At 65.0% G+C, this 21,813-nt stretch overlaps 1 protein-coding gene across 1 annotated transcript; it reads left to right on the forward strand.

The window, feature by feature from the left end:
- Positions 1-1,589: 1,589 nt before the first annotated feature.
- AATK (apoptosis associated tyrosine kinase) lies at positions 1,590-20,383 on the forward strand. Its single transcript, XM_062506142.1, has 14 exons — positions 1,590-1,674; positions 10,777-10,910; positions 11,784-11,925; positions 12,702-12,781; positions 12,897-13,015; positions 13,510-13,597; positions 13,674-13,807; positions 14,440-14,523; positions 15,167-15,307; positions 15,429-15,578; positions 15,659-18,713; positions 18,833-19,001; positions 19,129-19,356; positions 19,506-20,383. The coding sequence occupies exons 1-14, from the start codon at positions 1,590-1,592 to the stop codon at positions 19,532-19,534; spliced, it is 4,638 nt and encodes a 1,545-aa protein (XP_062362126.1). The 3' UTR covers positions 19,535-20,383.
- Positions 20,384-21,813: the final 1,430 nt, after the last annotated feature.

Here is a 21,813-nt window from a genome sequence, read left to right on the forward strand (position 1 = left end):
ACCAGCGCTGCCACAGCCCCGACCTCAGGGCTGCACCAGAGGGGTTCCCTGGGGCTTTGGGCCTCGATTCTTCTTTGGGATTTTTCCCTTTACAGCCTCGTTGGAAATCTGGTGGGAAGCAACAAGCATCACGGGGCACAGGGCAGGTGATGGGTTTGGGTAAGCATGACAAACCCTCCTCCTGGATGCTCTGAGGTCCAGGAAAGCTCATGAAGGAGCTCAGGGTGTCCCACATGTGGAATCATGGCCATTTGCACAACCAGAAAGGACCAGGGACCCGGTGGAGGAGGAGCACAATGGGAGCCATGGGGTGCCCATGAGCTGTACCCCAGCTGGGGGTCTCCAAAATGAGTGATGGGGCACCAGCAGTCTCCTGCTCCCCGTGGTAGAGCCACTGGGGCGTCCTGTGGGAGAGAGCTGCTCCAGAGAAAAATGCGGAGGAAAGGGAGAAGGAAAAAACTGGCACCAATGTGTTTATTCTCTCCGCAGCCGGTAATTTTTCCAGGCCTGTATCTATTTGTGGCGACGTGACATGTGCAGCGTGGTGCTGTTCTGTGCAGGCTTGAAGGCTTGTAAAAAATTAATCGTGTACGCAAAATTTGGCTTTAAATATTCAAACTGGTGATGGGGATGTGCGAGCCCCATGCTCAGAGCTGGGTGGGACAAGGGGGTTCCCAGGAACAGGATGGGACGGGATGGGACAGGACTGTCCTGCATGACCCTGAAGGAAAGTCCAACCTGGTTCCCAAGTGGGCTCGGTGACAGTGGCACCCACAGCTTTGCCAGGGTCTGGCTGGGAGCTGCTGGGGGGTGTGGGTGAAGATGTGGGATGTTCCCTGTCAAGGAATTGTGATGATTGAGGTTTGGAGCATCCCGTGTTTGGAGGGCACACTCGCGGTTGCCAGGGCCATGTTGTTGAGCAGACAAGGCTGAGCCATGGCCCCACATGGGGCAACCCCCCAGCCCAAGGGGGGTCCCACACCTCGGGCCTGGCTGGGGCTGCTGGGGGGGCTCTGCTCCCTCTCAGGGTGGGACTGGGCTGTGCTGGGTCACAGGGGCAGAGATGGGGTGCAGGTTGTGTGTGTGAGGGGGACTGGTGGGGGGTTGAGGGGCTGCCTGGGGCAGAGCTGCCCTGTTTCCCATCCCTGGCCCAATCCCTGGTCTCGAGAAGCCGGCGGTGCCCGGGATGGGTCAGAGCTAGAGCAGTTCCTTACTTGGGGAGTCCCAGCCCCGCTCCCGGGGGATCCTATCCCCACTCCGGCGGGTGGCTGCCCCTCGGGGGTCCCGTACTCGTCCGGGGGGCCCCTATGGACCCCATCCATCCCGGCGGGACCGCCCGGGGGCGGCGGCGGCGCATCCCCGGGGGGGAAGGACGCGGGTCCCGGTGCGGTCCCGGGGCTGCAGCTCCGCCACCTGCCGCCCCCGCCCGCCCGGTCCCGCTGCTCGGCGGCGGCGCGGCCCCTCCCCGGGGCACGGGGCGCGGGGCCGCGGGGCCGCCATGGAGGAGGAGCCGCCGCCGCCGCCGCCGCCGTGCCCAGCGCGGGGCCAGCGGCAGCCGGCGGCCGTGGGGCTCCCGCCGCCGCCGCGCCATGGGCCGCTTCCCCGCCGCCGCCGCTGCCATGGCGGCCGCCTTCCTCAGCCCCAGCCTCGCCTTCAGCTCCCACTTCGACCCCGGTAAGTGCCGCAGCCCCGGGGCTGACGGACCCGCATCCCCGCCGCTCGCACCGAGCCTTCCCCGGTGCTCCGCCGTGTGCCGGGCTCGGCCCCGCACCGCCTGCCCGCGCTGCCCTCCCGGCGCACCGGGAACGAGCATCCCCGCATCGCGCTGCGCCTCGAGCGCAGCATCCCCTCGCCCTCATCGCCGGGAATGTCACTGTACGGGCTCCCGGCTCTGACAGCCGGAGCCGACCCGGTGTGGCGGCGTGACACCCCTGTGTGGTGCTGGGACACGCCGGGGTGGCGGCGAGACATCGCGGTGTGGCCGTGGGACATCCCGGTGTGGCCGTGGGACATCCCGGTGTGGCCGTGGGACATCCCGGTGGGGTCGCTGCCGCAGTCGGGCGGCATTTTGTTCCGCGGGCTGGAGCGCGGAGGAATCCCGGGGCTGCTCTGCCTCTGAAGGCATCTCCGCGATTGAAACGGAATAATAACAACAGGGAGGATGGTGATGGTGAGAGGGAGGAAGACGGAGCCCGGGATGAGCCCCCACCGCCTGAGACCCGCGGCGGCCGGAGAGCCGGGGGCTGAGGGTCCCCCGTGGGGCTGGGGGAGCCGGCGGGGCTCGCTGGGGGGCCGGGGCTCAGCAGCGGCGTTTTGGGGCGCAGGGCGTTATGTAAGCGCCGTGTTCCGGCCGCGGCGCAGCTGCAGGAAGATGCTGCAGCCGCGGAGCAGCGCGGAGCTGGCGACTGCGGTGCGTTTTTTGGGGCTGCGGCCGCCGCAGCCTCCCCTCACCGCCGCCCCTCGCAGCCTCCTCGTGTCCCTCCCGGTGCGGGGCTGGCACCGCGCGGGCACCGGGACCCCTCGCGGGAGCGTCCGGAGGGCGCTCGGCTCCGGCTCTTTGTTTACCAGCCCGGGATAACGCGTGTCGGCTCCCGCCGCTCCCGGCGCCTCCTCCGGCACCGCGAAGGCGGCGGAAAGGTGCCCGTGCCGGGCTCGGTGGTGCCGGAGGCTCCGGCTGTCGGTGCCGGGCTCCCACATCCTCCCCCGCCGCCTTTCCCGGTCCCTCCTTCCCCCGCTGCTCCCGCTCCCCCGGCTGCGCACGGTCGGAATCGTGGGGGGATTTGGAAATGAGCCGCAGCAGGACTCACCGAACGGGGACTTTGTCCCCAGCCGCTCGTTATTGGCTTCTAAATCTCATTATTTACATCCAAAATGCGGCAGTGCCGGGACGGAGCCGTTTGCCCGGCTCAGCCCTTGAAGAGATTTTGCTTTTGTTTTTGGTGTGGCCCCGCTCCACACGAATCCTGCCAGCCTGGGGGTGCTCAAGGCAGGTTTGGTTTCAGAACCCTTCAGCCCTGTTTCCATCTCTGCCTGTCGCTGTGCTGCCAGGCCCAGGGCTCGGCGCTGCCGTGCAGCTGCCACCCACCAGCACCGGGAGAGGAATTCAAGGGGGGAACAAGCCAGATTCTGGATTTCACGGCTTTGTGGATTCGTTCCATGTGGCAGCAGCTCCTGCCTGTGTGGCATCGTGGCTGTTTGTGCCAGCCTGCCTCCCTGGGTTTGGCTTGTGCCGGTGAGGAACTGGGGGAAGCAGTTTGTAGGGCATGATGGCACCACAGCTGGGACAGGACAGGAGAGGCCCAGGAGCTCTGGTGCTGCTGAGGGAGCATCTCCTGCTGGCCCTGCATTCCCTGGAAATGCACAGTTGGAAGCAACTGCTGTTGAAGCTGGGCCATAGGTGGCCTGGTGGCATGGAACAGTGACAGCAGTGTCACCTGGGGTGGAGATGCCACAAGGATGTGCCAGTGCAGCTGCCCATGTTCCAGCCTTGCCTGCTGGTTTTGGCTTGTCCCAACACTTGCTTCAGGCTGTGCCAGCTCTTCTAGGGATTCATTCCCTCCCAGGTGCTGGGGGCTCTGGGGGGAGGGTCCCAGCCCTGCAGCCTCGTGGTTCCCATCTCACTTCACCCATTCCCAAGCCAGGCCTGGAGAGGCTCCTGCACAGAGCACTGGACCCAGCACTGCACCCCACATCTCCTGGGCTTCCCGTGGGAATTGGGTGCCCACTCCCCACCCTGGGGAGTCGAGGAGAAGGGAGGGCAGAGGGTCCCCCCAGCCCTGTGTTTTTGGGTCCACTTGGCACCTGCTGCTACCCACTGCCCCAGGGCCCTCAGTGACAACAGCATAGTGAATGCTCCATGTCCGGTGCCTCCGGCTGCTCCTGGCACAAGGATGGGAAAGGACTTAGGAGACCGTGGTGGTAAAGGGGCCATAGCAGGCAGAAGGACCCTGGCAACCCAAATCTGGGCCAGGCACGCCCTGGCACCTACTGGGCCATAGAGGGGGGAAGGTGCTGTGGGGACTGGACACACAGAGGGGATTTGGGGCAAGGCAGTGGGAGCTCCTCAGCTGGGAGGTGGCAGTGGTGGCAGCACTGCGTCCGGTGTGCCTGGTGTCCTGTCTTGCCACATGTTTCCCATTGGGGGATGGCACTCCGGGCTGGAGGGCAGCTCCAGCTGGGCACACAGGCAGGAGGTGACTCCTGGTGCCCACAGGGATGCCACGGACGGGCAGCGTAGGGCGGCATGTGGCAAGCCCCCTGTCCTGGCACAGGGAACGACATTGGCACAGCACAACAGGGCAGCCAGGCCCCAGCTGGCTCAGTGAGGGGACAGAGCCAGGATCCTGTTCCCTGAGGGTGCCACTTCTCTCCCCCCTCTTCGTCTCCCTCCCTCTTGTCCCACGCACACGGGCGGGTGTGTTCTGGAACGTTGACACTGATCCCTGTCAAAGCCAATTAGAAGAAATTAATATGCCGGGGTTGAAAGGGCCCCGCGCTGCCAGGGAGAGCGGGGCTGTGACTCACGGGCTCCCTGCCCGGCACTCCCAGCCCTGCCTGGGACACCCTGTGCCAGGGCAGCCCCTGGCTCTGCCCTCCCAGCCAGGGCAGGGCTCCGGCGCCCCCCTCGCCGTGCCTTGGCACCCTGGTGACAGCAGGGGATGTGGGGCAGCCCTGGCACTGCCAGCGTGGTGTCAGGTGTGGGTTAAGCCAAGGGGTCCGCATCCAGCAGGGGTCTGTGTTTAGTGTTCCGTGTCTGTAGTCAGGAAACATCCCAGGTTTTGCCTTGGTGTGACGTCACCTCCTCACCATCCCACTGCTGGGCTGGAAAATGCCAGGATTTGGGTCAAAGGGGCAGTTGGGCTGCTCTGGTGCCGTGGCTGAACCTGTTCCCACCCTGTGCTGCACCCATCCGGCAAGGGAAGGAGTGCTGGGGCCACTGCCTGGGATGGTGGCATGGTGGGAGGGTGGGACGCAGGCAGGGTGGGATGCAGGCAGGGTGGGATGCAGGGATAATGTTCCTGGCCATGCACTGCTGCCACTCCAGGGCTGGGTTTGGCTCCAGAAATTCTCCTCCTGCCCCAGTAGGTGCCCATCCCATCCCCAGTGAGAATTTGCTCCCAGGGGTGGGCTGAGCCATAGGGACCCCATGGGTCCATGTCATGGGGCTGGAGGGTGACAGGGCTGGCCCAGAGAGAAGCTGCTCTGTGCTAACTCAGCGTGCCCACTGACAGGAAAATAAATCTCCTGTGGGCATGAATCCCCCTGACAGCCCGGGAAGCACCATCGGAGCATGGCACAGCCATCTCAGGGCTGCCACTGCCATCGTTGCCATCAGCCAAGCTCCGAGAGCCACCCCGTGCCCTGATGACTGGGAATACTGGGGGGACACGGAGCATCCTGGGATGCTCCAGAGCTGGCACCGGGCGCATGGTGGAGCTCAGAACTGCCCAAGGGACAGTGAGGATGTGGGGATTGTGGGTTTGGGAGGGCTGAGCACTGGGAGAATGGGAACAGGTCTTCCTGCAGAGCCACTGTCCCACAGCCCAGACTACTGGGGGGATCCCAATTCCCACCCCTTCCCCTCTTCCAACCATGTCCATGTCCTCCCTGCAGCCCGGTGCAAGCGGCGGGGTTAACGCCGTTTGTTTAATTACTGGAGCGAAGGAAAATTCCAGTGTGGGCAAACACAGCAAGAGGAGCAGCACTGCCCGCTTGGCTGGGCAGGGGATCCACAGCTCCCAGGCTCCCATCCCAGCTGTGCCAGGGTGTCCTGCTGCCGGGCCACTGTGCTGGCCACCACGGCCCTTCACCTTTCCAAAATATCTCAGTGGTTGTGTGCTGCTCACATGTGCCCTGTGCCCACCCTCGGCCATCCCCATGGCAAAGGAGGGACTTTCCAGTCGCCCCGGCCTGTGTGCTCCCGTGCCAGGTGCCAGGTGATTTGGGCACCACTGACTGACCTGAGGGTGGACACGAGGCAGGGAGGTGCCAAACTTTCCCCAGCTCCGTGCCCGGAGCATCCTTGATGCCGAACCCTGCTCCCTGCGGTGCCGGGGCAGTGGGGTCTGGGCTGTGCTGGGGGGCAGAGCCAGACCCCAAACCCGGGTTCCTTCCTGCGCCACGGGCACCCCCTGCCCACTCACCCCTCGGTCTCCTCCTGCTCGGGCCCTGCTCCGGAGCCAGAGCTCCTCGTTTCATAACGCCGAGGAGCATTTTGGATATAAATAGGGCGCCCCGCTCGCGCTGCCGCTCCCGCTGTTACGTAAACGCTGCTGGGCACAGGGAGAGCCTCGGCGGGGCTGGTGCCATGTGCCCGGCACTGCTGCCAGCGTGGCACTGCTGCTGCTGCTGTGGCACTGACCCCAACGTGGAGCTGACCCCAACGTGGCACTGCCCCTGGCATGCTCCCGGGTCCATGGAGTGAGCCCTGCCAGGGGAGGGCTGGATGCTCCCCCTGGACACCTCCCACTCCCTCAGGATTTGCCCTGATGGGCTTCGCAGCCCCCACCCAGCACTCACTTAAAACACCAAGCATGAGAATTCTTTTTAAATAATCAATTTGAGCTTGTTTTGCACGCCTTCTATAGTATTTTTTTTTATTATTACAATATATTATTATAATCCAAACTATTCTATAATCCAGACAGACTATATAATTATATATAAAAATACAATATAGGTAATTCAATGTACAATTCTATATATAATTCCATACACAATTCCAATATGCTATATATAATAATAGTATATTACTACTATATATTACTACAGTGTAGAGAATTATTAGAATTACATTATAATAATTTTATTATCATAATAATATTAGTATTATTTTTCCTGGAAACTGAGGGAATTGTTGGCTCTTGGCTCTGCATCAGGGCGGGCTTTGATGGAGGAACTTGATTTTTTTGTCCCTAATCAGGCTGACACGCGTGGTGTGTGCGCAGCAACGCTGGAGCCCGGCCTGTCCCTAGCACGGTCCTTGTTTTTATTTCGTTGCTTCAGAAAATGATGGATGATTTTCTGTTATTTTCCTCCTATTTATTTTTTGCTGCTGTTTCAGCCCGAGATGGTAAAACCAGAATTAAAGGGCAAAATCAATCCTGTTGGTGAAATACGCCACGTTAAAAGATACAGAAGGAGAAAGGATTAGCCAGGCGTGCCTAGAATTCACAATTAACTGATCTATTAATCACCAGAGAGGCTGCCCGAATGGCTCTGGCTCTTCCTGGTGGGAAAAGGTCTCCAGCAATGGGGGACAAAGGCTCCCTGCTCCTGGATCCTACAGCAGCCCGGTGGAGGAGGCTCTGGGTACCTCTGTGAGGGATGCAGGATCCTGAGGCATCCCAGGACGGGATGCTGTGGGTACCGGCTCCGTGCCAGGCTCCTGGCTGGCACCGTGGGCACCACCAGCCCTGCTCCATGGCTGCTTCCATGGCAGGGGCCTGGGCTCAGGGACACAGCTCAGGGAGGCCATCCCGGTTCCTGCCGGTGCCTCAGTTTCCCGCAGAGCTGCGCAGTCCCCGGGCTGTGCTCACACCCCAAATGGCAGCGGGGGTTTTGTGCCGCCTGGGTGTGTGGGTGAGCAGAGCGCTCGTCCTGCGGGCTGTGAAATTGCTTCCCTGGAAGCTGCCCATGGCCTCAGGGATTAACGTGATGCCAGGGCTGTGCCTGCCCCGGGCGAGTGGATGGGGCTGGGAGCGAGCAGCCTGTGGCCGGAGGTGCTGAGGGACATGAGCGTGTTTGATCCTGTCCAAATCCCATCCCAACCCTGCCCTGCTTCTGTCCAAATCCTGCCCCAATCCTGCCCCAATCTTGCGTTGCTCCCTGCCCGTATCCTGCCCTTCTCCCTGCCCAAATGCGACCTTTCCCAGCAGGATCTGGCATGTTCCCAGGCTGGAATCCGCGGTGTGCGGCGAGAGGGCAGAGGGGATGTACGGACCATGCTCCCAAGGCGCCAAAGCATCCATCCCCTCCCGGACGACCCCGCGATCCCTCCCAGCGCAGCTGGGAATCACCAGTGGGGAAACCGAGGCACGGGCTGTCTTGCGGCAGGTCCTGCAAGGAGGGGCCCGGTGGGAGCGGGGCTCGGGGTGCGCCGTGCCCCGGAGCCTGAGCCGGTGCCCGTGCCCGCGGCCTCGCCCGGTTCGGGAGCCCCGAGCTGCCGCCGGCTCTGCGGGAGCCCCGGCTCGGCCCTTCCGCACACGTCAGCCGCCGCTGGCCGGGCGGGCTCCGCCGGGATCGCCGGGCGGCCGCAGCATCGCCCGGCCGGAGGCAGCGGGGCCACGGCCGGCCCGGGGCCGTGAGTCAGCACGGGAGGCGGCGAGGCACGGCCACGCTCCGGGAGCAGCACCGGCACCGCACCGGGACGCTCCGGCCTTCGGCCGTCCCCGCTCGGAGCCGGCGGTGCGGCCGCGACCGGCGCTGGGTGGGCGATGCAACAGGCGGGGGGGACAGCGCGGGCAGGGCTGAGCCGGCTGCGGGTGCGCGGTGGCTTGGGTGGGGTGGGAGGGGGACTGCTGCACCCCATTGCACCCCACTGCATCCCAGTGCATCCCACTGTATCCCACTGCACCCCACTGCGCCCTGCTGCATCCCATTGCATGCCATTACACCCCACCGCATCCGGCATCCCCCCTCTTCCTCCGTTGCCCTTCTGCTCCCGTTTGTCAGGGCTGGGTGTGAGGCTGCAGCGGGTGTCCCTGGAGCTGGGGCCACCAGCCCCATCGCCACCAGCCCCCCAGCAGTCCCCTCCCGCCGGATGAGGGTGTATGATCCCGGAGTCGCTGGGTGCTGCTGGGTGCTGCTGGGTGGAGGGGCTGCGGGTGATGCCGCAGTTTTGGGGGATGCACCGAGCTGTCAGCCTGACCCCTGTGGTGAGGAAGGCCAGAGGATGGCATTGCTTCGGTGCCAGGGGACCTCGCTCCTGTTGGGAGAGTGGGAGGCAGAGCCTGGGAATGGAGGGCAGGATGTGCTGGGGGGGAGGTCTGGTTTCTCTTGGGAGTCCTGGGGTACTTCAGGCTGCACTCAGCCCTATACCTCGGTGTTCCTTGTGTCCTGGTGTCCCTTGTGTTCTGGTGGCTCCCCTGTCCTGGTGCTCCCTGCACCCCAGTGCTCCAGCAGCACCTGCTGCTGCAGGTGCATCTGACCTGGTTTGGGGATAATTTGGCGTCGGAGATGATGCCACACTTCCCATCACCGTTGCTGTGGGTACAGAGAGGGGAGGCGCCAGTGGATCGTGGTACTGGTGGTGTCCCTGCCCAGTCTGGACGGGTCACGGCTCTCAGGTCTCTGGTTGTGCAGGTGGGGAAACCAAGGCAGGAGCAGTTGGATCCCACTGGCCTGTTGTCTTCTTTGGGAACCTCCAGTTCCCGAGCTGAGGCGCAGCTCAGCTGACGGTCCCCTCAGACGGGCTCCTGTCTCTGTGCTCTGCTCCCCGTTCCGTTCAAAGGCTCTTTTCAGTGAGTCATTTTCTCTTTTGCTGTCCCACTATCCAGGGAAAATGGTGACGTTGGCGGTACAAAGTGTGTTCACCATGGAAACCAGCTGGAAGGGGGGGGCACGCCGCCCCCTGCTCCTCCCAGGTTGGGCTTTGCATCCCGAGCCTCAGAAGATGGCTCTGGAGCTCCTTCCCTGCCCCCTGGCACGGCTGGGCTGCGACACTCATTGCCATGCCAGGAGCCAGGGTGCCCTGTGCTCACCCCGCGTGGTGCCGGGCACTGCCAGGGAGCAGCGGGTGCTGCTGGTGCCCATCAGGGCAGCAGAACCTTCCCCAGCCCCCAGTGCCCTTCAGGTGCTGGTCTCAAGGACACACAGGAGCCCGTGGTGGAGCTCTGGAGCAGGGCAGCGTGGCCAGGGCACAGAGACAGAGAGACGCTCCACGATCCACGTGCTGGAGCCACATGTGTGCCACGAGCATCCCCAAGGGGCTCAGCACCAGCTTGGTGACCCAGGGAGGCACCACGGCACCGGTGAGGATCAGTGCCAGGCTCATGGTTGAGCACAGGGCACCTGTCCCTGTGACGGGTCTCCGGTGACCACTCTGCTGGCAGTGCCACCACCTTCCGGCTGCTCCCACCACAACGGCGCCGGTTGTTTGGGCAGGCTCTGGGCAGAATAGTAATGTGGCAGCTGCAGCTGGCAGCGGGGTCTGCTGGGGATGGGCAGCTGCAACGCTGCCACCATGGCCACGGTGTGCCCTGCCACCCCACGGGACGCTGCACAGCTGGAGTGGGGTGGCAGGTGTCAGGATTTGGGGTGTGCTGGTGCTCAGAGGATGCGGTTCCCAGCCAGTGCAGCCGTGTCTCTTCCCATGCCCAGTGGCCTGAGGCCCAGTGCAGCGCTCATGGGACCATATTCCTGTCCTTTCAGCTCCCACAGTCTTGGGATGCCACCATGCTGTGGCCAAACCCACTGGGGGGCAAATCCAAGGGCTGGGGCTCAGCTGGGTGGGGGTGCCTGGGCCCCTTGAGCTGGTACAGCCACTGTCCATGAGGTGTCATTGTCCCCCTACATTCACAGGGACAAGGCACCCCCCCCCCCCCCCCCCCCCCCCCCCGTGCAGGTCCTGCCTGGGCTCTGGGGAGTCCCTCCTGGGCTCCCCACTGAAGGGGGCACACAGACACTGGGACCCTGCTCCCACCGACTGCTCCCTGCCAAAGTCCCCGTGAGCCTGATGTGCCCCCACATCCCATGAACCCCACTAAGGCAGGACCCCCTGGCACAGCCTGACCCCTCCCCGGTGTCCCCAGCTCTGACCACCTTGTGTCCCCACAGACGGCACCCCCCTTAGTGAGCTCTCCTGGTCCTCCTCGCTGGCCGTGGTGGCCGTTTCCTTCTCGGGGCTCTTCACCTTCATCTTCCTCATGTTGGCCTGTCTGTGCTGCAAGAAAGGGGACATTGGCTTCAAGGTGAGCTGGGGGCCCGGGGGAGAGTGTGTTCCCCAGGCCAGGGTGGGGGGCTCCAGGGACCCAGCAAGAACGGAGGTGTCTGGAGGTTCCTGGTGCAGAATTCTCTGCCCCAGCGCCAGGGCTGGACATGTGCTGGCTCAGGACAGCAGTGCTTGCAGGGAGGGGTTCAGCCCCTCACTGCCTACCGGGGCTTCTGGGCTCAGGGTTGGATCTTGGATCCCAGCTCCACAGAGTCTGGATCTATGGGATTCAGGATCCATGGGGGTCGTATCCTGACCCACCCGTGCTCCCGGCTCCATGGTGAAAATCCCGGTCCCACCCGCACGCCCCCGATGGTGGGAGGCACCCTGACCTCACAGGCACAGAATGTGCCGAGAAAACGCTTTTTCCCTAATTGCTGAGATTTTTGTGGAGGCTTGTGGCGCCCGGGGAGGGAGGGGGGTCAGGCTGGGGGGGGGGACATGCCGGGTGTTGTGAAACATCCCACACCGCCGGAGCACCTCGCCGTGCCGGGAGGGGGGGACAGTGACCCCCCCAGTGCCCCCGCACTGCGTATTTAGGGGTGTGCGGCCGGGCCGGTGTCCGGCAGGACGCGGCTCATGGCCCAGGGTGGCACATGGCACACGGCGCAGCGCTGGGGGTGTCGGCAGCGCCATGAGGCACAGCCTGGCACGGCGAGATGTTCACCGTTGCCTACCTGCTCGCCCGGGCGGCTTTTGGGAGCCGGGGGCTGCCGGGGTGGCACAGACAGGTAATGGGATGGGTGGTGGGGAGGGTGTGCCTTCCCTGTGTGCGGGCAGGGTGGGCTCTCTGGGCCCCCTTGAGCCTGTCGGGGCAGAGGGGTGTGTATGACCCCCGTGCACCCTGAACCAGGAGTTTGAGAACACCGAGGGGGACGACTACGTGACAGAGCTGTCGGCCCAGGGCTCGCCTGCCCCTCAGCATGGCCCCGAGGTTTATGTCCTGCCCCTCACCAAGGTGTCCCTGCCCATGGCCAAGCAGCCGGGGCGCTCAGGTAAGCCAGGGGAGGACAGGACCCCTGAATGCCGTGCTTGGGAGGGCTCTCATCACTGGGCACAGGGTGACGTGGGAATGCTGGGTCTCCCCTGCTGTGGAGGGACAGCTCCAGCGGAGCCCTGGCAAGGACAGGCAGCTGGGGGTTGCTGCAGGGTCCCCCTGTGTGATGGTCCCTTGTCCCCGTCTCCAGGCAGGGAGCAGCACCAGGGTGGGACAGGACACGGCCACCCTGAATGGCGACATCCACGAGTCCTGGTCCCATGTAAACAAGCCCATGAGTGGGAGAGGAATGTGGGGGGCGCCTGGTTGTGCCCCTTCCCTTCCCGTGTCCCTCCCTGCCCAAAGAATGGCCACAGTGGGGAGGGCAGAGAGGACCAACAATGGCCTCATTGCTGCCTGCCCTTGGCACGGGCTCCCGAGGGGCTGGACTGTGCCGGGGGGGCCGGGAAGGGGCTAAATGCCAGCGCTGTGCTGGGCTCAGCTCTGCACACCCTGCGGAGGAGAAGGGGCAGGGAGCCAGCTCTGCTGCCATCCCGTTTGGGGACACTGATACCCCACGTCCCCTGATCGTGGGAGGATGACTGGAGAAGAGGATGCCTGGGATGCAGGATTCCTGGGCATGGATGCTCTGCAGCATCCTGGTGTGGCAGAGGGCCTGGCACCGGGTGGCACGGTGAGGACAGCAGGGCTTGGCTGGGACTAGCAGGTGGGCAGGGGGATGTGTGGGCAGGGGGACAGGGGGACACGCGGGCAGCTGGACGGGCTCTGTTACAGTGCAGCTCCTCAAGTCGGCGGACCTGGGGCGGCAGAGCCTGCTGTACCTGAAGGAGATCGGGCATGGCTGGTTCGGCAAGGTAAGCCCAGGGCCAGGGACCCCTGGACACCCCACCCTGGTAGGGACACCGGGCCCCGGCTGTGCCTGGGGTACTTGGGGTGTGGATGGAGGGATGAGCCTGTCCCTTGTCCCAGGTGTTCCTGGGGGAGGTGAACTCGGGCATCAGCAGCACCCAGGTGGTGGTGAAGGAGCTGAAGGCGAGTGCCAGCGTGCAGGACCAGATGCAGTTCCTGGAAGAAGCGCAACCCTACAGGTACCTCTGGGATCCACAGTTCTGGGAGTGGGGAAGCTGTGGCATAGGGGCAGATCCACTCCGTGACACCTTCAGCTGCTGGGCAGAGCCGTGGCTTCCTCTTGCAGGTGCCAGCTGAGCTCTGGGGCAGCACAGTTCCGTCCCTACATTGTGGCAGGACCAGGGCTGTGCGGAGCCACCGGCTGTGGCATGGGGCAGCAGTGAGGTCACGGGCAGAGCTGGGCCACGGAAGGGGGGGCACAGGGCTGCTCCTGCCCCAGCACAGCTGAACAAATGTCCCTTTGTGACACATCCCGGGTGCTGGGACGTGCTGGTACCCGCTCCCGGCAGCCCCTGTGGCAGCCCTGGTGCAGGCAGGATGATGGCTCCTGAGGGACTGTGCCATCTTCATGGCACAGGAAGGGTGATGGTTCCCGCCAGCAACCCTGCCACCCCAGTGCCAGCACAGGCAGGGTGGTGGAGCACAAACGCCCCCGTTGCTGTGCCCCACGCAGAGCCCTCCAGCACACCAACCTGCTGCAGTGCCTGGCCCAGTGCGCCGAGGTCACCCCATACCTGCTGGTGATGGAGTTCTGCCCGCTGGTGAGTCCCTGTGCCCGCTCCCCGCAGTGCCCCCGTGGGTGCTGGGCACGGGGGGTGACAGTGGCACTGCCCGCAGGGTGACCTGAAGGGGTACCTGCGGAGCTGCCGGGGGGCCGAGGCCATGACCCCGGACCTGCTGACCCTGCAGAGGATGGCGTGCGAGGTGGCCTGCGGCGTCCTGCACCTGCACAGGAACAACTACATCCACAGGTACGCTGGCCTGGCATCCCGGGGGCAGCTGGGGAGCAATGCGGGCTCTGGATGGGAGGGTTCCCAACGTGCCAGTGCTCCTGCCCCACCACTGCTTCTCCTGCCCAACAATATCCTGGTGCTGAGTGAGTTGCAGACGGAGACTCCAGCATCAGTGATTTTGTTGAGGAGGGGGTGCGCTGCCATCAGGGGCCACCGGAGTGTCCCCACCCGAGCCTGGCTCTGCAGGTGCGTCCCCACGAGGGTGCTCAAGCTGTGGGACAGGGACATGGGGATCCCAGCTGAGCTAGAGAGGGACTCCCTTAGAGCAGCCTGTGCCCCGGCTGCATGACCCGCCCGGCAGCCCGGCCGCATGCCAGGGTTCGCGTTGCCCGGGAACACACTCGCCTTCTGCTTGGCTCGGCGTGTGACGGATGGACGGACGGACAGCAGCGCAGCTGGGGCCGAGCAGGCATTCCTGCTGTGCACTGAGAGCCGCGTTATCGGCACGCCCGGAGCCGGGCGGGGAACGGCCCTGGAGCCGGGCGGGGAACGGCCCCGGAGCCGGGCGGGGAACGGCTGCGCCAGCCGGGTCCCCGGTGGGTGCGGCCCGAGCTCTCGGTGCCGGTGACAGCTCCGGGTTTGCTTGGCAGCGACCTGGCCCTGCGGAACTGCCTCCTCACCGCCGACCTCACCGTGAAGATCGGGGACTACGGGCTCTCGCACTGCAAGTACAAAGTAAGGCTGGTTGGAGGGAGGAGGGGGCTGGGGGCTGCGCTGGGGTCCAGCGGTACCCCCACGTACACCCACCCGGCACAGACCCGGCTGAGCCTTCCCCCCACCCTTTGGCACACATCCCCCCTCCCCAGCGGCGTCGGGGCACCCCTGCGTTTGCTGGGGTGCAGGAGGGAGTCAGACCATCCTGTGAGGGACTCTTAGTGTCACCCACTGTGCCCCCCGAGCATGAAATAAGGTTCCCCATCCCCCCCAAGCGCCCTAGCACCCACCCAGTGGGGTGACTCTGCCTGGGCTGGTCCAGACGTGCCCCTCTGCCAGGCACATGTCCATGCAGGAGGCTGCCAGCGCAGCCTGGGGTTGCCCACACGTCCATTTGTCTCTCTGTCCTCCTCCAGTTTGCCCACGGCTCCTGCAGGGCTGGGATTGCCGAACTGGGGGTCTAGAGGGGCTCGGGTGGGGGAGCAGAGGGGGGAAGGAGGAAAAACAACAAGGGACAGCAGGTGCCAGGAGCAGAGTAGGACAGGCAAATCTGGGAGAACAAGGGGCACGGGGGGCACTGGTGGAGGGTGGGGAGGCAGGGGGTGGCGGTGCCGCGGCATGGCCGGTCCCTGACGCCATGGATTGACGTTCTCTTCTCGTACTGACCCTGCACACTTGGCAGGACGACTACTTCGTGACGGCCGACCAGCTGTGGGTGCCGCTGCGCTGGATCGCGCCCGAGCTCATCGATGAAGTGCACGGCAACCTGCTCGTGGTGGACCAGACCAAGGCCAGCAACGTCTGGTGAGCGGCTCTGGGGGGGCACAGGGGGCTGCAGCCTCACGGGACGCATCGGGGTGGTTTTAGGGCCGATGGTTCGGGGCTGGGGTCTCCCTGCACCCCCAGCATGGTGCCATGCCCGCAGGTCGCTGGGCGTCACCATCTGGGAACTGTTTGAGCTGGGCAGCCAGCCCTACGACCACTACTCTGACCGCCAAGTGCTGGCCTACGCCATCAAGGAGCAGCAGCTGAAGCTGCCCAAGCCCCAGCTGAAGCTGTCGCTGTCCGAGCGCTGGTGAGGAGCCCGAGCCGCCCCCTCCCCTGCCCCGTGGCACGGGTGGGGGCCGGGCTGACGCTGCCTGCTCCCCACGGCAGGTACGAGGTGATGCAGTTCTGCTGGCTGCAGCCCGAGCAGCGCCCCACGGCCGAGGAGGTGCACCTGCTGCTGTCCTACCTGTGTGCCAAGGGGGCCACGGAGGCAGAGGAGGACTTCGAGAAGCGCTGGAATTCCATGAAACCCAACGGCAGCGCCAGCGGCAGCCACCACGGCCCTGAGCTCTCGTCCTTCCCGCTGCTGGAGCAGTTCTCTGCTGACGGGTTCCCCTCCGACGGGGACGACATCCTCACCGTCATGGAGACCAGCCACGGCCTCAACTTCGAGTACAAGTGGGAGCACACCAAGACCGAGCATTTCCAGGCTCCCCTGGGGTCCCTGAGCCCCAGCAGCGCCGCCCGCTACCACGACCTCTATTACCCGGCCACGACAGCGGGGCTCAGCCTGGGGGTGTCCCCGTCCTGCTACGAGTGCAAGGCGTCCGGCTGTCCCGGCGTGCCAGCGCCCGGCGTGGTGCCCATCCTGGGCGCCCACAGCCCCTCGCTGGGCAGCGAGTACTACATCCGCATCGAGGGTCCCGGCGAGGGCAGCGCCGAGCTGGACTACGCCATGTGCACCTACAGCCCGGCGGGCGAGCGGGGGGCCCTGCGGCCCCCGGCCTGCTGGAGAGCGCAGAGCGGCCGCAGCGGGGGCACCTACGATTCGGATGGCAGCCCCACCGTGTCCCTGAGCATGGAGCCGCTGCTGGGCCACGCACCGGCGGCCGAGAGCTCCTGGGAGTGTGCCGAGTACTATCCATACCCCTGCCCCGGGCAGGATCCGCGGGGCTACGAGCCGTCCCCAAGCCACGGGGCAGAGGGGTACCTGCTGGAGGAGGAGCCCCCCCAGCCAGGCGGCCAGGACTGGCCCGTCCCCGCCTTCCAGCCCGGTGTGTTTGCCGACCCTCTGGGAGTGTCGCCGTCGGGGAACTGCGCCTACAGCCCCGCGGGGTACGGGGGGACAGCGGGGCCGAGCGGGGGGGCCCCGCCGGACTGCGTGGCGCTGGAGCTGGGCGAGGACAGTCCCCCTTTGGCCCCCCAGCCGTCCGGTGCCAGCCCCCCGCCTCAGCGCCACCCTTGGGCCTCCAACAGCTCCTCCAACAACAACATCGGCAGCGGCAGCCCCCGCGAGCCCCCGGCCGGCGACAGCTGGTGCTACCGCCGCATGATCACCTTCCGCGGGCTCATGGCCAAGCCGCTGGGCACCGTGCCCCGAGGCCAGCCCCAGCTCGGGGGGTCCCCGCCGGGACACGACTTCCTCCGCCCGCGGCAGGATCAGCCCCCCGCCATGGCCGGCGGCTCCTCCTCCCCGTGCCGCTCGCCCTCCCCGCGGCGGCAGGCCTGGCACGGCCGTGACTCATCACCCTGCGGCCCCGCGCAGCCCGGCACGCTGGCGGAGAGCCCCGCCGCGCCCCGGGGCCCCGCCGCGGCCCCGCCACCTGCGCCGGGAGCCCCGCGCGATGCCCAGCCCGAGGAGAGCTCGGCCGCCGCAGAGGGAAGCCCTGCCCGCAGCCCGCTGGCCCCCGCCGCCGCCGCGGGGCCGGGGGAGGCCGCTCCCCCCATGGCTGGCACGGCCGCCCCGAGCCCCGGCCCCCCCGGCGAGCCCGGCGCAGACGGCGCCCGGCCCGGCCCGGAGCCCGCCCAGGCACCCGCGGAGGCCGCGGCAGAAAGCGGCGCCGGTGACGCCGAGCGAACGCCGGACAAGACCTTCTCCAGCAGCAGCTTCCCCAGCGTGGACGAGGGCAGCGACGAGGACACGGCCGAGCTGACCTCCGGCGTCTTCACCGACTTCTCCGGGGAATACGCGGAGCGGGCGGAGGCGGCGCCGGCGCTCAGGTCCCTGCAGAAGCAGGTGGGCACGCCGGACTCGCTGGAATCGCTGGACATCCCTTCCACCGCCAGCTCCTGCGAGGTGCTCAGCCCCGGAGCCTTCGCGCCCGCCGGCCAAGCCCGGGCCCTCGACAGCGGCTACGACACCGAGAACAACGAGTCCCCCGAGTTCGTCCTTAAGGAGCCCCACGAGCCCCGAGAGCCCGAGGCCTTCGGCCAGCTGGGGAAGCCGCCCCCGGGGCTGCCGGGGAGCGAGGGCGAGGCTGCGGCCCCTGAAACGCGGCTGCCCAGTGCAGAGCTGCCCGGCCTGGCCGAGAAGAGCCCCTATCGCGACTCTGCCTATTTCTCCGACTGCGACGCCGAGGCCGAGCGCGGGCACAAGGACGAGGGGGACAGCGATGGGTCCCGCACCCCGGAGGCGGAGGAGGGTCCCCGCTCTCCTGCTCAGGACATAGGGCGAGCAGAGGACCCGCTGCACCCGCCGGGGGCACCCGGCAGCCCCCCGGCAGCACCTGGCGTGGCGGTGGTGGTGGTGCCCATGCCGGCGGCGGTGGCTTTGGAGGGGGATTGGGTGGAGGCCGGGAGCTCACCGGAGCAGGCGCCTGGCACCGAGCGGAGCCCCGCTGGCACGGGGCTGGTGCCGGGCAGCCCCCCGCACCCTGACACAGACACCTGTCCCCCGGGCTCTGTGACCCCCAAGACTTTCCTCTTGACCCCGGTGCCAGTGAGCCCTGGGGACCCATCAGCTGTTGGAGGCACCTGCGTGCCCGAGGGCGTCCCTGGACTCGGGGGAGCCCCAGTGGGGGACAAACAGACTGTGACACTCGCTCCTGGGGAGCTGGGGCTGCTCCCGGAGGGGACTGGGGCGGGCGATGCGCCCGGGGGTCCCAGCACGCTGCTACCTGGGGGCGAATCACCGCCGGGGGTATCCCCGTCCCCGGCTGCCCCCGAGCGCCGCGAGGAGCCAGAGGAGGAGGAGGAGGACACGGAAGACAGCGACGAGTCGGATGAGGAGCTGCGCTGCTACAACATCCAGGAGCAGAGCGAGGAGAGCGAGGAGGAGCCGGCGGCCGTGCCCATCGTGGTGGCCGAGAGCCAGAGCGGCCGGAACCTGCGCAGCCTCCTCAAGATGCCCAGCCTGCTGTCCGAGTCCTTCTGCGAGGACCTGGAGCGCAAGAAAAAGGCCGTCTCCTTCTACGACGACGTGACCATCTACCTCTTCGACCAGGTGGGTGCCCTGGGGGACAGAGCTGTGTGCTGAGCACGGCTCCATGGCCTTTTGGTGGTGGGAGCCATCTTCAGCCATGCCTCCAGTGAGGTTCCTTCCTTCTGTTTCCCCATCCCCAGGAAAGCCCCACGCGGGAGCTGGCTGAGCAGAGCTTCCCAGAGCCCACCCTGCCTTCGGGGCAGCCCCCCTCGCCTTCGGGGGAGCCCCCTGCCGGTGGCAGCCCCCCCAGCCCCACCGACAGGCTCGGAGCCTCCGACGACTCTTCGGATGGCAACGCCTCGGAAGAGAGTAAGAGCAGGAGCTCATGGGGCTGGTCACTGTGGGGTGGTGGGAGGGCAGTGGTTATGGGGTGATGGGGTCAGAGGTTATGGTGGAACCCTCACAGTGGGCTCAGCCCCTTCACTTTGTATTCCAGGCGGTGGCTTCGAGTGGGACGACGACTTCCCACTGATGCCAGTGAAGCCATCCCTGGTGGCCTCGCTGCCGGGTACGCCGGCGGAGCCCCCCGCAGCCGTGCCCGCCCTGGTGCCAGTGCAGAAACAGGTGCTGCCCATCCAGTTCTCCCGGTTCACGGTCTCACCTGCCCCTGTGTCCCGGTTCTCCATCACCCACGTCTCCGACTCGGACATGGACTCCATAGGAGGTGAGTCCCCCTCTGGATCTGCTCTGTGGCTGTCCAGGACTGTCCCGGCCGTGTCCCAGTGCCACTCTCACTGTGAGCCATATGGGGACTGTCCCTGGTGGCCCATGGGGGCCGGGACCCTCTGATGGCCCTCTCTGGGCTCCTTGCAGGCAGCAGCGAAGACGGTGACCGGGAGTGAGCCCGCCGGGACACAGCCGGCATTGCCCCGGCACCGGGGCGGCGCAGGACGGCGTGGGGGCTGCCCGTGGGCTCCCACACCCCACTCAGCAGGTTTTTTTAGGCAGATTTTATCGGAAGGAACTCGTTTGCTGCTTGGAGTGGGAGCGGGGCCGGCGCGGCCCCCGCGGGGCCAGGCGGTGGGTGACGGTGGCACCGTGTGCGGGTGGCTGCGAGCGTGTGTGTAAAATAGACACTTATATATATATATATATATACATATATATATATAAATTATAGCGTTTCAAGGGTAGCGCCCTGACCTTGCTAACATTTGCGGAGTGTCCTCCCCAGTGAAGTTCCCCCTTGGCTTCTTGCCCACATGTGCTTCCCGAGGCGGTTGGTCCCCACACCCCTTCTCCCCCGGGCTGTCCCCTCCCTGTGCCATGTGCTCAGTCTTGCACCGTGTGGCAGCTTGGCTGCCCCACAGCTGCCCCATGGCTGCCCCAGAGGCACTCCACGACATTCCTGACTGAGGGGCCACTGGCTGCTGCCACTCTGGATGTCACTCCCCCGTGCCAGGAGTGCCACCCGCTGCCCAGAGTGGTCCCCATGGCTTTGGAGCTCCCCTCCATTGGCTTGCAGGGATCAGTCCCAGCTGGGGACCCTGAGGACTGCTGGCACCCTTGCCTGTTGTAGCGGGGAGCAGCACGTGGAGGGCTGGTTGTGGGGGGAATATCCCTCACCGGGACCTGCCAACCTGACTATTTTTGTATTTAAGCAAAATTATTAAAAACCCCAACCCCACCCCAAAACCAAAACTTGCTGTTGACTGAACCCACATTGATGCGATTTTAAGTTATTGCTGCCAAAGAGACATATTGGGGGGTGGGGGGGGGGGGGGGGGGGGGCGCGCTCGTGGTTCTTTGTTCTGGTCTTTTTTTTCTTTTTTTTTTCTTTTTTTTTCTTTTTTTTGTTTCTTTGTTTTTGTTTTTGTTTTTTTTTAATTCATTCAAGGCTTAGGATAATTGTGCAATTCCAGCTTCTGGAAGGAAATAGAAGTAAGCAGAGCTGAGCGAAACCTTGAATTCAGGGCTGGTTCCTTTTGGGGTCTATAGACCAAACCCTGAGGTGAGAAATGTCCCCCCTGAGCCCCCACCCCTGTCCTGGCTCCTGTGCGGGGCGATGAGGGCACACGGGTGTCCCCATGCAGGGACACTGCACAGACAGCACCCCGTGGGATGGGGCTGGTGCCAGGGATCCTGCTCCATGCCACAGGATGATCCCACCCTGGCGGGACACAGCTCTGGCACCAGGACCCATGGGATGAGCCCGTCCCCATCCCAGTCTGGCACTGCCATGGGTCCCAGCCTGGTGCTGGCACAAGTGTCCTCATGTTCACCCAGCCCCTGCCATGGCCAGCCCTGCCTGGAGCTGTATCCCAGTGCTCAGGGGGCTGTTGTGGGGGCCAGGGGCTGTTCTCCAGTCCAGGTCACAGGCAGGGCCCTGGGGGACCCCAGCCCCACCATACACCCCCTGCTGGTTCCTCCCCCCTACTGAACAATTAGTGCTTATTTAAGTGTTTTAATTAAGCCCTCACCTGGCCTGTAACCCCCACCCACCCCAATTCTCCTGAGCTTTTTCCTTTTCCTTTACAATAGGGGGGCACCCCCTGCACTGACGAGGGGTGCAGCACCCAGGGGTGCTGCCCACGCAGGACTGGGATGCTCCTGGGATTCTCTTCCTGTAGCTCCCACCCTCCTACCCCCTGATCCCCCCCCCCCCTTTACCTGAACCCTCCCCAACACCACAAGGGGGTTTGCCCAGCCCCTGCTCCCCCTCCACACTCAGGGGTGCTGGTCCAGCCCCCACCCCACACCCCAGGTTTGGTCTATGGTGCCTCAGGTCCTGGCTCTGGAGGGTGGATGAGGACAGAGCTGTGGCTTGGGTAACTTTTTTAATAGAAAGGCTCTTCTTACATGGTCTATTTTCTCAATACGGGTCATAATTGCTGTATTTTTTATCAGTGCTGATTTCCATACAGCTCCCAGCATGTGTGTCAAATCTCATCGGGCCAATAATAAAGTTTTTAAAATATCTTAAGCTGTTTCCTGCCCCGATCATTGCCCAACACCCAGGATGGAGCCAGCTTGGGAGGGCAAACCACACTCCAGGGCCAGGCAGGAGCCTCTGGCCAGGGAAAATGCTTCAGGATGGAGGGCTGGGGAGATTGCATGGCTCATAAATTGCATTTTCTCACAAAAAATTACTTCAGGTTACGTCTTACAGGTGCCACCGAGC

This window comes from Cinclus cinclus, chromosome 20 (genome assembly GCF_963662255.1).
Source record: "Cinclus cinclus chromosome 20, bCinCin1.1, whole genome shotgun sequence".
Taxonomy (NCBI): domain Eukaryota; kingdom Metazoa; phylum Chordata; class Aves; order Passeriformes; family Cinclidae; genus Cinclus; species Cinclus cinclus.